At 40.6% G+C, this 15,027-nt stretch overlaps 1 protein-coding gene across 2 annotated transcripts in view; it reads left to right on the plus strand.

Annotated features, from left to right (window-relative positions):
- Positions 1–15,027, plus strand: part of Cpa6 (carboxypeptidase A6) — a 315,538-nt gene that overhangs the window by 205,625 nt on the left and 94,886 nt on the right. For both annotated transcript variants that reach the window (XM_036179829.1, XM_036179830.1), the window contains one exon: positions 2,715–2,819. In XM_036179829.1, the coding sequence (XP_036035722.1) occupies positions 2,715–2,819 (105 nt within the window). The remainder of the gene's footprint in view (positions 1–2,714; positions 2,820–15,027) is intronic.

Raw genomic sequence — 15,027 nt, forward strand, 5'->3', positions numbered from 1 at the left:
TGCCATTTCCTTCCTTGCCTCTCCTTCAGACACTGATTCTTTAAAATTCCCCTGGAGACTCTGTGCTGACCCCTCTCCACTGGCTAGCCATCCTCCAGGTCGTTCACTGGCTCCTCTTTCCCTGTTCTCTCCTAAGGTTCTGACCATTCCCACTGTTCTCTCAGCTCTGCTTTCACTCTACAAACTCCACCCAAGTGGTCACGTCTGACCCATAGCTAAAATCATCCTAGATCTTTCTATCTAGTTTGTACAGCTTTAAATTCACACAGGACATTTCACCTAGAAACTCACAAAAGCTCCTGAGACTTGTCATGACACCATTATCTTCCCAGCTTAGAAATGTGTCTCCCTAAATTTTTCTTCTAGGTTGCAACCCCCCACTTTCAATTTACCATCAAAACTTGGCAGTTCTTTGAAACTCTTCCCCGCTCTTCTCTATCTCACTGCTGTTGCCTGAATTCACATCTGAATCTGTTCTCCCTGGACTATTTCAATTGTGACCTCAATGCCGAGCTTGGGTTTCAGTCCCTATCCTTGTCCCACCCATCCTCTAACCCATCCTCCACATTGCTGTCAGTGTGAACTCGTCCTCCACACTGCTGTCAGGGTGAACTCATCCTCTAACCCATCCTCCACACTGCTGTCAGTGTGAACTCATCCTCCACACTGCTGTCAGGGTGAACCCATCCTCCACACTGCTGTCAGGGTGAACCCATCCTCCACACTGCTGTCAGTATGAACTGGTCCTCCACACTGCTGTCAGTGTGAACTCATCCTCCACACTGCTGTCAGGGTGAACCCATCCTCCACACTGCTGTCAGGGTGAACCCATCCTCCACACTGCTGTCAGTATGAACTGGTCCTCCACACTGCTGTCAGTGTGAACTGGTCCTCCACACTGCTGTCAGTGTGAACTGGTCCTCCACACTGCTGTCAGTGTGAACTGGTCCTCCACACTGCTGTCAGTGTGAACTGGTCCTCCACACTGCTGTTAGTGTGAACTCGTCCTCCACACTGCTGTCAGTGTGAACTCGTCCTCCACATTGTTGTCAGTGTGAACTCATCCTCCACACTGCTGTCAGTGTGAACTCACCCTCCACATTGCTGTCAGTGTGAACTCACCCTCCACACTGCTGTCAGTGTGAACTCATCCTCCACACTGCTGTCAGGGTGATCTCGTCCTCCACACTGCTGTCAGTGTGAACTCATTTTCCACACTGCTGTCAGTGTGAACTCATACTCCACACTGCTGTCAGTGTGAACTGGTCCTCCACACTGCTGTCAGTGTGAACTAATCCTCCACACTGCTGTCAGTGTGAACTCATCCTCTAACCCATCCTCCACACTGCTGTCAGTGTGAACTGGTCCTCCACACTGCTGTCAGTGTGAACTCATCCTCTAACCCATCCTCCACACTGCTGTCAGTGTGAACTGGTCCTCCACACTGCTGTCAGTGTGAACTCATCCTCTAACCCATCCTCCACACTGCTGTCAGTGTGAACTGGTCCTCCACACTGCTGTCAGTGTGAACTGGTCCTCCACACTGCTGTCAGTGTGAACTCATCCTCTAACCCATCCTCCACACTGCTGTCAGTGTGAACTCATCCTCTAACCCATCCTCCACACTGCTATCAGTGTGAACTCATCCTCTAACCCATCCTCCACACTGCTGTCATGGACAACTTTCTAAAGCAAGCACATACATTTGGGGAGAGGAGAGGAGTATAGCAAGAGGAAAGAAGACAGGAGGGAGGGGAGGGAGATCATAGAACATGAGGTGTAGCTTTGTCCCTTCTACACAGCACCTGGGGACTCCATTAGTTCCCTACTGCTGTTCAGCTTCATTTGCTATGCCTTCCTCAAATACAGTGTCCTCAGATTCTTTTGAGCTTTACATGTCTTCCTGTAACTTGTTTTCCAAGCAGTCTTCCTGTCTTGCTTAAATATTCAGGCCTCCTTTGATTCCCCACAAGAATTCAAGAAAACACGCTATGTTCCTACAGTAACGTATAGCTATTCACATCCTGACGTTGGATTGGTTGTTCCTACATCTCCCTTCTCACCAGCACAAACATCTCTTATCTGTTCATCTCTGAATCTCCAGAGCTGAGACTGATGTCTGACACTGTGAAGCACTTCCCAGCATATTAGTCAAGTGAATTAAGGAGTGAATAGATTGTGAATAGATTGCCAAGTGATGTCTACTAATGCCTGGGTTAGAAACCATATTTAAAGTAATGTTGATGTTGTCAGGGAGATTTGTAACTGGCCCTTTGATTCCACAAATCAAGTTTTATTTCTTCTATTTTATGATGTTTGGCTGTAATTTGCCTATAAAGCATAATGCTTTAAGAAATATCCCTTCAAACCTTCTAGTGTGCATGGAAAAGAGGGAAGGAGAAGAAAAGGGGAGGGAGGAAATTCTGCTTTTTATTTCAGTCATTATGATAGTAAAACAGAGCCAGTGCACTACTTTAGGGATTTTCCTTGTGTATTTTCTAGTTGTTGATTGTATTGAGGCAATGAATTTATTGTTTCTGCATAAGCAAGCCTGGGCTTCCAAAGAAGACAGGAAATCTCTTTATCTTTTTAATGTGTTACCTAATAAACAAAACCATAGTGAAGAATTATGCTGAGCCCTTATTAAATTATGCTGGTCAGTGGATCCAAAAATAAAGGCCTGAATTGGTGACTATGAATCCTCTTGTTTTCAGCTGGGCAGAAAGTCACGAGCCTACAAAAGAGCTGTCTGGATGGACTGTGGCATTCATGCAAGAGAATGGATCGGTCCTGCCTTTTGTCAGTGGTTTGCAAGAGAAGTAAGTGAGACCCTTTGCAGAGTGTCGGCTCCAGCTAGTCAGGAGTCCCATGGGTTTTTATTCTGCTCAAGGAATAAAGTGGGGATTTGAGAACAGCAATACCTGATTGAATGACAATACCTTGAATCTGCGGGGTGCTTTCATGTTTAGGAAGCCCTCCATGGCCCTGGATCAACTTACCTCTGTCCTCCTAAGGTAGAGCCATCTGCCCCAATTAAAAAGCTGGGGTAGGAAGGTTTTAGGGATGAACCTAGTTGATAGCCTGCTTGTACCCAGCATCCATCAGACCCTGGGCATGGTGCTACACATCTACAATCCTTGCATTTGGAAGATTGAGGCAGGAGGACCAGAAGTTTAAGGTCATCCTCAGCTGAGTAGAGTGCTCAAGGCCAGCCTGCACTGCATGATATGCTATCTCAAAAAGCAAAGGCAGAAACAGCAGGATTCAGAACTTTTCTGAATCTGAGGCAAATTAGGAACCAGCCATAGCAGCAAATGAGTAGTAAGAATGGAATTCATGGAGATCTAGAGCAGCTGTTTTGTTATCTTCAGCTGAGAAAGTTCTGTCATTTTATGTACCTTTCAAAAATGACCTCACCTGTGCTAAAACAGCAAAGAGGTGAGCAAATGGCCAACCGTTCTCTCCTGCTATAAACCTGCTGTAATTTGGAGACCAAAAGATCTCTAGCATCTGTGACTGATCATTCTCAGTGTCCATTTCCTTTTTAAGGTGGCTTTGACAGCTGATGACTCATAAGGATTTCTCATATCCAAATGCTATGTTTGAATCTTGAACCCACTGAGCTCCCTTACTGAGTGGGCTGGCATTCCCGGAATGCAATGACTTTCATTGTTGGGAGCTTTTTTAAGTCTTGATTCATAGGGGTTTTTATTTTTGTGGGGGTAGGGAAAATCTTAAGAGAAAGCCAATAACTATTGGTAACAAGAGGGAAGGAGCCTAAAGAAATGGAGGTTTGCTAGTCCTGTACTTACAGGAAGCCATTGAGGATACAAAGGGTGCTCAAATGCACTTGAGTCATATTTCACCGACTGAAGTGGAAATTGTGACTTTGAGGGCTCTCATAGGCATTACAGAATATGGTTCATATTTCACAATGTCCACATGCACTAAATTTGCAACGTATTTCTCTCTACCATAACCAAACTTGCAAAAGTATCCTTAATTTTATAGCTATTACAAAATAAGCAGTACTGTTTACTTTAACAATCTGTTAAACACTTGAGTATTTGATATATTAATAGAGTTAACAATTTCTTATTCATGTTTGCATTTGTTTTTAGTGGGGTCAAATGGTGTTTAAAGGAATGTAGGTTATTCAATAATTTGAAGAAGAAAAGTCAAATATCTGGGGTTGGGGATTTAGCTCAGTGGTAGAGTGCTTGCCTGGCAAACACAAGGCCCTGGGTTCGATCCTCAGCTCAAAAAAAAAAAAAAAAGAAAGAAAGAAAAAAGAAAAGAAAAGAAAAGAAAAGAAAGAAAAGAATATCTGATGTTTCAAAGTTAGGGACAAAAAGAGAAAGGATGGTTAAGTATGGAACATCTATTGTTCATAGAATATGGCTCTGTGTATTATAGAAGGAATTTAAAAATAAAATTCCTGGGTTCGATCTGTAGTACCATAAAGCCAAACAAGAAAAAAAAAGGAGCAAGAAGCTGTGAATGAGATCAGGATCCATCACCACAAAGATGAGTAAGAGAACTCGACTCCTTCCTTCCTCCTGTGCAAGGCTAACGCCACACAGTCTGTGGTTGTGTCTCCACAACCCTCCCTCAATCTCACTCTCTCTGGGTACCACTGCCATCTGTTCCTCCACTTATTACCTAACATTTCTCCATCTGGACCAAGATGACCATCAGAAGCAGACAAGAACAGCTCTAGGAGTCATCTCCAGTGTCTTTGCAGGAGAAATGGGGCCACAAGGGATGATAGGCAATTGGTGACAATGGCTAGAACAAGTCAGTGTTTACATGACTCACTCATTTAAAGCAAAATATTTTCATCTGTCTTTGAAACTCCCTTTCCCACTGATACTGGTTTGGGGACAGGGGATATAGGACTGTCAAGATTTAAAAGGTTAAAGCAACCAAGCATTACTCCATCATCTCCTTTGCACTAATTCTGTCCTTTTGTTAAATCCTCAGTGACAGGCATAGCGGTGCCATCTTGTTGGATCAGAAGAATCATATAAGTGATGTCTTCCCCAGGAGACATTCAGGATACTGAATAAGTCTCTTTTCTTACATTTTACCCAGATCTGTCAGTGGTTCCCAAAGCCTGGCTTCTTGCTATTGTTGTTTCCCTTTCTTAGATACATTTTCCTAAAACTCATTAGCTTTAAACAGTCGTCATTGATTTCTCGGTTTCTGTGGGTCAGCAATCTCACGGAGTCAGCTGGATGCCTCCAGCTTGGGATCCCTTACAGAGCTGCAGTCAGGAGTTCACCTGGGGACTCAGTTGTGAAGATGTGTGGATTAAGAGAAAGGATGTGCTTCTAAGTTCATTCATGGCTACTGAGGACCTTAGACCCCTCATTGGCTGTCATCCCTTAATATCAGTTCCTTGCCACATGGGTCTCTCCCCCAAGGGAGCTTGGAATGTGGACTGGCTTCCCTCAGAACAAGTGGGACAGAGGGGACAAGAAAGGAGGCCCAGATTAGAAATAAGTCATGTTGAAATCAAGTCTCAAACGTGACCTCCCTTCACTTTGCCAAATTCCATCCACTGGAAGGGGCGGGGGACATACGATCAAAGGCATACTCAAGAGAAAGAGATTACACAAGGTATGAATACCAAGAGGGAAGTGTCAGCAAGGCTCACGTTTGAAGCTGCCTACCACACCTTAGTGGGACTTACTGCACAGCTACCACGATGACATTCACATTCTTGCTCAAAAGTGAACTACAAGGAAAGTTAAATCAACCCTCTACTCTGGTAGAGCAGAGCACATGGGATTTTAGGTGCACGTGAGTTCTACAACCCTAGCAGTACATCATTAAACCTCTCTAAAGCTTACCAACATATGGATAATAATGCTATGCAGCATACAGGGCTGCTAGGAGGGTTGAATAATGTAATACACACAAAAGACCTAGAATGTCTGACAACTAGAAAGCACTTTATGAAGTTAATGCATTATTACTATTAATATCAGCAGTTTAGTATTTTCAATAACCCACCTAAAAGAGAACAACTAAAAAGAAAATCAGCAAGAATAAACAGGAGCTGAACGCTATCAAATAAAATCCAGTAGACAATTATAGATCACCCAACAACCACAGAATACACATTCTTCAGAGTGCCTATGGGGTATGTACTAAGAAATACATAGGTCAAAAAAAAAAAAAAATCACTGCAACAAATGTAAAGTGACTAACATCATCAGAGTATGTCACCTAACCATAGTAAAACCAATCTAGAAACTGATCATAGACAACAGAAAGACAACTAAAAATCTGAAATTTAGGAACAGTTCTAAATAATCCATAGATTAAAGAACAAATTTCAAGAGAAAAATTTTATGAACTACGTTGAACAGGATGCAAATGGAAACACAACATCACAAAATGTGTGGGGCATGGCTACATCAGTACTAAAAGGAAGACTTAAAGTGCTGAATTCACACATGCAAAAGGAGAAGAAATGTCTCTAAACAACAAGTCAGTCCCTCGAGGACCTACGTAACATGAGCAAAATGGGGATAACAAATAAACTTTGAAGGAAGGAGCAGAAAGGTAATAAAAATGGGAGCATAAATCAGTGTAATTGAATAAAATTATTAGAGAAAAATCAATGAAATAAGGAAAAATGACAAAATCCTCATGTGACAGTTAATCTCAGTTGTCGATTTGACAAAATCTTAAAGGAGCTGGGAGGAGGGCGTCTGGGCATGCGTGTGAAGGAGTATCTTGATTAGGTTGCTCAAAGATGGAACCTTTCCTGAGGCTGGGATCTTGGACTGTATCTAAGGAGAAAGTGACTGAGGACCAGCATGCATCTCCCTCTGCTTCCCGACTGTAGATGCTGTAACCAACTGCCTCAAGATCCTAATGCCATGCCCTTCTCCACCATTAATTATTACTCGGAGCTGTGGCACACACCCCCCCCCCAGATAAATTCCTTATTCTTCAAGTTGCTTTTGTCAAGAGTTTTTTTTTTTTTAATCATAGCAACAAAGAAGTAACTCTTCCATAGCATATAATATTATATAAATATATATATAACAACATAATAGTAAAAAAAAAGATGTCAAGTATACAATACTAAATGTGGTGGGGGAAAAAAAAACACTAACTCACACACAAAGGAGTAAGTGTCAAGAAAACCTCAAGCCTTTCACAGGAACTCTAAAAAAACAGAAAAGCATGGAACAATGTATTTTGAGCTCTGAAACAAAACAGTGAACCAAGAGTATGATAACCAGCAAAGCTGCCTTTCAAATTAACTAGAAGGTCAGTGTATTTCCAAACAAACACACATTAAGAAATGCATGATGACCAAGCAAACCCTGCAAAACATTCATTTGGGAATATTATACAGGGAAGAAGAAAGTTTCCTCTGCATGAACACATGACAGCATATACTCCATAAAAGGAACAAATGGAAGAAACACCAGTAATTCAGCAAACCAGAACATCACCTAACAAATCCTTAGGAGATAGAAAACTTTTCAATAATAACATTAAATGTAAATGGCCTCAACTCACAGCTTTAAAAAAAAACCACTTAAACTAACCAACTGGATTAAGAAACAAGAACAACTATCTTCTATCTCCAAGAAATACATTTAGAAAACATCCAAAGCCTGACTATCAAAAGATAGAGGTCAAGTTACCAAGCAAACAGAAGGTACAGCAGGCATAGGTATTCTTATACCTGATAAAGTCAGCTTCAAATAAGACCCAAACAGAAGAGCTAAAGAAGGCCACTATACATTAATAAAAGGAATAGTCCATCAAGAAGGTATAACAATTATAAACATGCACAAAATTTTGGAACCCCATTTTCATAAAATAAACTCAACAAGGCATAAATGCCACATATAAAAGTCCTGACACACAGGAGAAGTTCAACTCCACTCTCATATTTAGACAGCTCTTCCAAACTAAAGCCAAGACATTTCAGAGATAAATTATACCACAGATCAATTAGACTTACCAGCATATCACACCCAGCAGACAATGAACATCCTTCATGGCATCACATGGAATCTTCTCCAAAATTGATAACATCATAGGTTACAAAGCAATCTTCAAAAAATACATTAAAAAATTATAAAATCCCAGTGGAATAAAAGGAGAAGTCAACAGCAAGAGAAATTACAAAAACTACTTGGAAACTGACAATGCAGTTTTAAAGAATAGTGGGTCATTGAAGTCAGAGAGGATAAAATTAAAATTTCTAGAATTGGACAGGAGAAACAGCTCAGTGGTTGAGAGCATTTGTTATTCTTGCAGAAGACTTGGGTTCAATTCCCAGCACTTATATGATGGCTCACAACTACCCATAACAACACCAGTTCCAAAGGATCTAATACCCTCTTCTGACTTCTGTGGACACCAGGCACACACATGGTGCACAGGCATACCTGCAGGCAAAACACCCATCTACACCAAATTTTTAAAAAAATCTTTAAAAATAGAATGTGCAAAAGTTGGGTTTTTTTAATTCTATTTGTGTTTTAATTTTACATATCAGCCATGGGTTCCCCTGTCCTCCCCCCTCCCGCCCCCGCCCCTGCCTTCCCCCGACCCCCTCCCCTCCATTCCCATCTCCAGGGCCAAGACTCCCCTGGGGATTCAGCTCAACCTCATAGATTCAGTACAGGCAGGTCCAGGCCCCTCCTTCCAGTCTGAGCACAGTGTCCCCTCATATGCACCAGGCTCCAAACAGCCAGCTCATGCACTAAGGACAGGTCTGGGTCTCACTGCCTGGGTGCCTCCCAAACAGTTCAAGCTATTCAATTGTCTCACTTATCCAGAGGGCCTGATCCAGCTGGGGGCTCCACATCTTTTGGTTCATAATTCATGTGTTTCCATTAGTTTGGCTATTTGTCCCTGTGCTTTTCCAATCTTGGTCTCAACAATTCACACTCTTACACTCCCTCCTCTTTATCGACAATTGGACTCCTGGAGCTCCACCTGGAGCCTGGCCAAGAATCTCTGCATCTACTTCCATCAGTTACTGGATGAGAGTTCCAGCACGACCATTAGGGTGTTTGGCCATCTGATCACCAGACTAGATCAGTTCAGGCTTTCTCTCCACCATTGCCAGCAGTCTACAGAAGATGTATCATTGTGGATTTCTGGGGACCTCTCCAGCACTCTGCCTATTCCTGTTTTCATGTGGTCTTCATTTATCATGGTCTGTTATTCCTCATTCTCCCTTTCTGTTCATGATCCAGCTGTGATCTCCTGCTCCCCTAAGCTCTCTTTCCCTCCAACCTTGCCCTTCATTACTCCCACTGTCGTCCAGGTTGTTCATGTAGATCTCATTCATCTCTCTGTCATTGGGTGATCCCTGTGTCTTTCCTAGGGTCCCGTTTTCTAGGTAGCCTCCCTGGAGTTGTGTAGCAGTCTAGTCATCTTTGTTTTACATCTAGTATCCTACTATGAGTGAGTACATACCATGTTTGTCCTTCTGAGTCTGGGTTACCTCACTCAGGATGATTTTTTTTTTAGATCCATCCATTTGCCTGCAAACCTCATGATGTCATTGTTTTTCTCTGCTGAGTAGTACTCCATTGTGTATATGTACCATATTTAGTTGTTTTTTTTTTAATCTTAGAATCAAATGAAAATAAGAATGCAACCTAGAAAAACCTCTGAAACACACCCAAGACAACACCAAGAGAGCAGTGTATAGCTCTAAGCACTTATATTAAAAAGCAAACAAGCCAAGTAGAAAGGAGTCTGGTGACCCTGGCCTGAACCAATCCCAAACTCTAGGTTTGGCCTTGGGCTCAGATTCTGAGTGCCAGCCTAACCTGCTGGGTCTTCTGTACTCAAGCCTGCCCAAGCCATATCCAACTGCCAGGTCCAACCTGGGCCACACAAACTGTGCTTTGACCTGGGGAGTCTGCCTGACCCTAGCCTGCCGATACCCTCTCCAACCCCCCAGACATAGCGTGTTTTACATATCTCATGCATGGGCCCAGGCTAGAGAGTCCAACTTGTAACATCTGCAGACTCTAAGCTTGGTCCTGGACATAGGCTCTAACCCAGTTATCCTGCTGCATCTGCCCCCCTTATCGCACCAGTGCCCAACACCTGCAGGCCTAGCCTGAAGTGGTACTAAAAATCATCTACAGATTCAATGCAATTTCAATGTCTTCTCACAGAACTAGAGAAAATGCAAAAATTCATATGAATGCATGAAAAGCCAAATGACTCCTAAGGAGAAAGAATAGAGCTGGAGGTATCACAGTAACTAACTTGAATTATGCTACAGAATGTAACAATACATCCTGGTATTGAGATGAAAACAATTATATATACCAATGAAACAGAATAAAGTATCTGTAAATAAAGTTGTGGCCACCTATCATTTGAAACGGTATCTAAAACATGCAATAGTTAAAAGGAAAAAAATGCCTCTAAGACAGATGATGCTAGGAAACCCTGATACCCACCTACAGAAGACTATAATTTGATCCCTATCTTTCCCCCTGTACAAAATAAGTTCAAAGTGGATCAAATACCCTAATTTAAAATCTGAAATGCTGAAACCTCTAGAAGAAAGCATACACTTCAAGAACTTTCTGAACAGAAATCCAACAGCACAGGAACTAGCCCCAAGAATAAACAGATGGGATAACATGAAATTAAAATGGTTTGCACAGCAAAAGAAACTATCATCAGAACAAATACACAGTCACAAATTGAGAGGACATCTTTACCAGCTATACTTCGGGCAGAGGGCTAATAACCAGACTTAAAATGAGCTGCAACAATTAAAAATCAAAACTTCTAATCAATACATGAGCTAGAGAAATGAACAAATAGTTCACGAAAGAAGAAACACAAATGGCCAATGAATATTTTAAAAGCATTACCAACCTAGCTATCAGTGCAAATTAAAATCACTTTAAGATACTATCTCATCCCTTTCAAAATAACCAACATCAAGAAATCCCACAACAAATGCTGGTAAGGATGGGGGGAAAGAGGACTCTTCTTCTCTGTTGGCAGCAATTCTTGTGCGGACATTATAGAAGCCATTGTGGAGGTTTATTTTAAAAATTAAAGTAGAACCACCATATGATGGAGCTGTGTTTACCCAAAGGACTCCATATCCTACCACAGAGACACCTACACATCCATGTTCATTGCTGTTCTATTCACAATAACTAAGAAATGGGACCATCTTAGATGCCCATCCACAAATGAATGGGTAATGAAAATGTGGTCCGTATTCACAATGGAATCTTATTCAGCTATAAAGAAAAATTAAATTCGCAGGAAAATAGATGGATCTGGAAAGGAAAATATATTAAGTAAGGTGACTCTAATTCACAAAGACAAAAACTGTATGTTCTCTCTCTAATGTGGATATTCTAGCCTGGTGTGTGTGTGTGTGTGTGTGTGTGTGTGTGTGTGTGTGTATGTGTGTAAATTGGTTAAAACCCAAAAGACTAGATAGACCAAGAAAAGGTGAAAATGGGTTAATGGGTACAGTCGGAAGTAAGCAAACTGACACATGGGACATGAAGGGAAAAAAAGCACTAGAGGTGGGAGAGTGGTAAAGGGTGAGGGAGAGGAGGGGAAGAAGATATACTAAGACACATTTTGTTCAAAAATGTCATACTGACATCTGATATCTTATATGCTAATATATTTTTAATTTGTAAAATAACATAGAGTAGGATAGAGAGATGGTTCAGTAGTTAAGAGCACTGGCTTCTCTTCCAGATGACCAGGGTTCAATTCCCAGAATCTACATGGTAGCTCAGAATAATCTGTAACACACTGTGAGCACACAAATGGTACAAAGTCCTAGATGCAGATAAAACACCCATACACATAAAATAAGAAGAATCAAATCTTTAAAATAATAATAACATGAAGAGCAATTGAGGAAAGTATTCTATATCAAACTTTGGCCTCAACACCCAAGCTCACACACATGCACATGCAGCCATACACATATATGCAAACACATAAAAAATAGGTAGTTTGAATCATCTTGCCACTGTTAATAATATATATTCCTGATGTTTAAATTCAATATAACAAGCAGTGTTTAGAGAATTCTACCAAATGTTTAAAGAAGGATTAACTTCAGCTCAGTACTGTCCCCTTCATAAAACGGAAACAAAAGAAATAGTTCCAGTTCATTTTATGAAGTCTGACACTGAAACTGGATAAAGGTAGTACAATAAAAAAAAAAAAAAAGTCACAGCCTTTTTCATCTGGAACAGCCATCTTCCAGTAATTGAACAAAATAGCAAACACAAAGGGAGAGAAGAGAGGTGCTCATTGTACGTTCTTAGGAAACATGGAGGTATTCCTGTGGTCACATGCATGCAAGTCTACAAGAAAGGTGATGTCCTTGATAGCAAGGAAATGGGTACTGTTCCAAAAGGAATATCCCAAAAGGTTTACTATGGTAAAAACCTAAAGTATCATTCAGCATCTTGTTGACATTGTTGTAAACAAGCATGTTAAGGGCAATATTCTTGCCAAGAGAGTTAATGTGCATACTGAGCTCTGTAAGAGCCAAGACTGCTTCCTGAAATGGGTGAAGGAAAATTATCACACAAAAAAATATTTAAAAATAAGGCAAAGAGGAAGTCACCTGAGTTCAACTGACAGGCCAGCCTGCTCCCCACAAAGCTCTCATGCTTTGTGAGAACAGAAAGGAGACTGAGCTGCCTGAGCAGCTAGGAACTAATGAGAAATAAAAGACCTTAGTTACAGCCCAACATCATTCATAAATATGGACAAAAATCTTTAAAATATTATCAAGCAGAACTTAACAACCTATAAAAAGAATTATATACCATGACTACATGAAATTTATTTCAGGTACGCAAGTCTGGTTCCATATTCGAACATTAATCAATACAGTTCACCATAGAAACTGCTAGGGAAGAAAAATCACATGATCTTATCAACCAGTGCAGAGAAGGCACTTGACAAACTTCAACACATCTTCATGATAAAAACCAACAGAGAAAGAAATAGAAAGGAACTTTCTCAACTTTATAAAGAAACTTTACCGAACATTATACCCAACAGTAAACAACCAAATGCCTTCTCCCTAAAATTAGGAACAAGCCAAGAACATCCACTTTCATCTCTTAATTAACATAGTGTTGGGAGTTCTAGCAGGTGCGGTCAGGCAAGAAAAACAAAAGGCATGTAAATTGGAAAAGAATAAAATTATTTCTGCCTGAAAATTATGAGATTTTCTATACAGAAGATGCCAAGGAATCTACAGAGATATTTCATAGTAATAATAACTGAATGATTTCAAGTTTGTACAAGATAAAAAACAAAATTGATTTTGTAGAAATTTTGTACAGTAGCAAGTGATACATCAACAATGAGAACTTTGTATATGATACAAGCAACAGTTATTCAAAAGAGAGGAGTTAGGTATTTACCTAAAATAGTGTGTGCAACTATATATTGAAGACAACCGAATGCTGGTAACATAAATGAAAAAGAAGGAAATGAAGAGCTTTGTCCCACTCATTGACTGGAAAACTCAAAACAGGAAAAATGTCAGTTCTTCTCAAGCTGATATCAAATTGAACAGAATCTATACCAAAATTGCAGTAAGATATTTTCATAGCTATGATTATTCTAAAATCTCTAATGTTCTAGAAAAAGAAAAATAAATGAAGATGGGAAAATCATTCTGCCAACTTCAAGTCGTATTGTATACCTATAACAGTCAAGAATATATAGTGTTAAAGAGATTGATGTGGATAAATCAAATGTAATAAAGAATCCAGAAATCTACCCAAAAGTAATTATTATTTATCCATACAGGAGAATGAAAGCAGGTCCCTTGTAGTTAAGTGGATGGATGTGTACATCATTAATATATTAGTTACATTTCTTGTTGCTGTAAAAAAAAAATCTGACCAAAAAAGGGGCTACTCTTTAAGAAAACAGAGATTTATTTTGACTCTAGGTTTAAGATGGTACAGTCAGTTATGGCCAGAAAGGCCAGCAGAGTTAATGGTGGCAGAATCAGGCAGCTGAAACTACTCACATCTGGAAAAACTAGAAAACAAAGAGAAGAGTAGGTTGTCATTTCCCCCTTTTCATTCAGTACAGAATCCTAGCCCATGGAATGGTGCCACCTATATTTAGGCCAGGTCTTTCCTCTTTTTATAACCCTCTCTGGGACACCCTCACAGATACACCCAGAGAAGCACCTTGTAGGTGATTGCAGATCCAGCCAAGTTAACAGTGAGGATTAATCATCACAAGTTGTAGTGTAATGAGAGCTTTCCTAGAGAAATGATACACACACAGACACACACACACACACACACACACACACACACACACACACACACACACACACACACACACACACACACACACACGCCCCTACCCACCCCATATATGGAATAACAGATCAAAGTATGGATACCACCAAAATCTAACATGATGGACCAATGAGTTTTATTGGGCTTACTTATTTATAGGAGCAGAAATGACTCAAAGACAGCTGCATCACCAAAGCCCATTCCAACATAGTTGACATCTTACAAAAGCAGAAAACATGGAACACATTGCATAGCCTACAGGCTATTCCAAAGGATGGAGAATATTTTTTCCAAGTGACTCAGTTGATCTAAACCCCTTCCAGGAAGCTTCTGCTTCTTCTAGGCAGTTGATCTGGTCCTAGAGTCTTCTCTGCAGCTTGCACCTGTGTCAGTGTCCACACAGGGCATATTTGCATCCCTTTCTGACAGATATGGTCTTCTTTGCAGCTTGGCTTCTCTGAGAATGACTCTCAGCAGTCTTTATTGTATTCTCTTGGGAGGGAGATCTAGTAAATCTGGTCAGTTTCAGGGACTTCCTGAAGCTATTTTGAGTTATTTACCTACTGTCATAAGGAACTTCCTTGCAGGATAGACTGCTTCAATTTTGGAGGAAAGTGCTTGTCTTAGTTAGGGTTTTCATTGCTGTGAAGATACACCATGACCACAGCAACTCTTATTAAAA

The sequence above is a fragment of the Onychomys torridus genome, chromosome 2, assembly GCF_903995425.1.
Source record: "Onychomys torridus chromosome 2, mOncTor1.1, whole genome shotgun sequence".
In the NCBI taxonomy this organism is placed as follows: domain Eukaryota; kingdom Metazoa; phylum Chordata; class Mammalia; order Rodentia; family Cricetidae; genus Onychomys; species Onychomys torridus.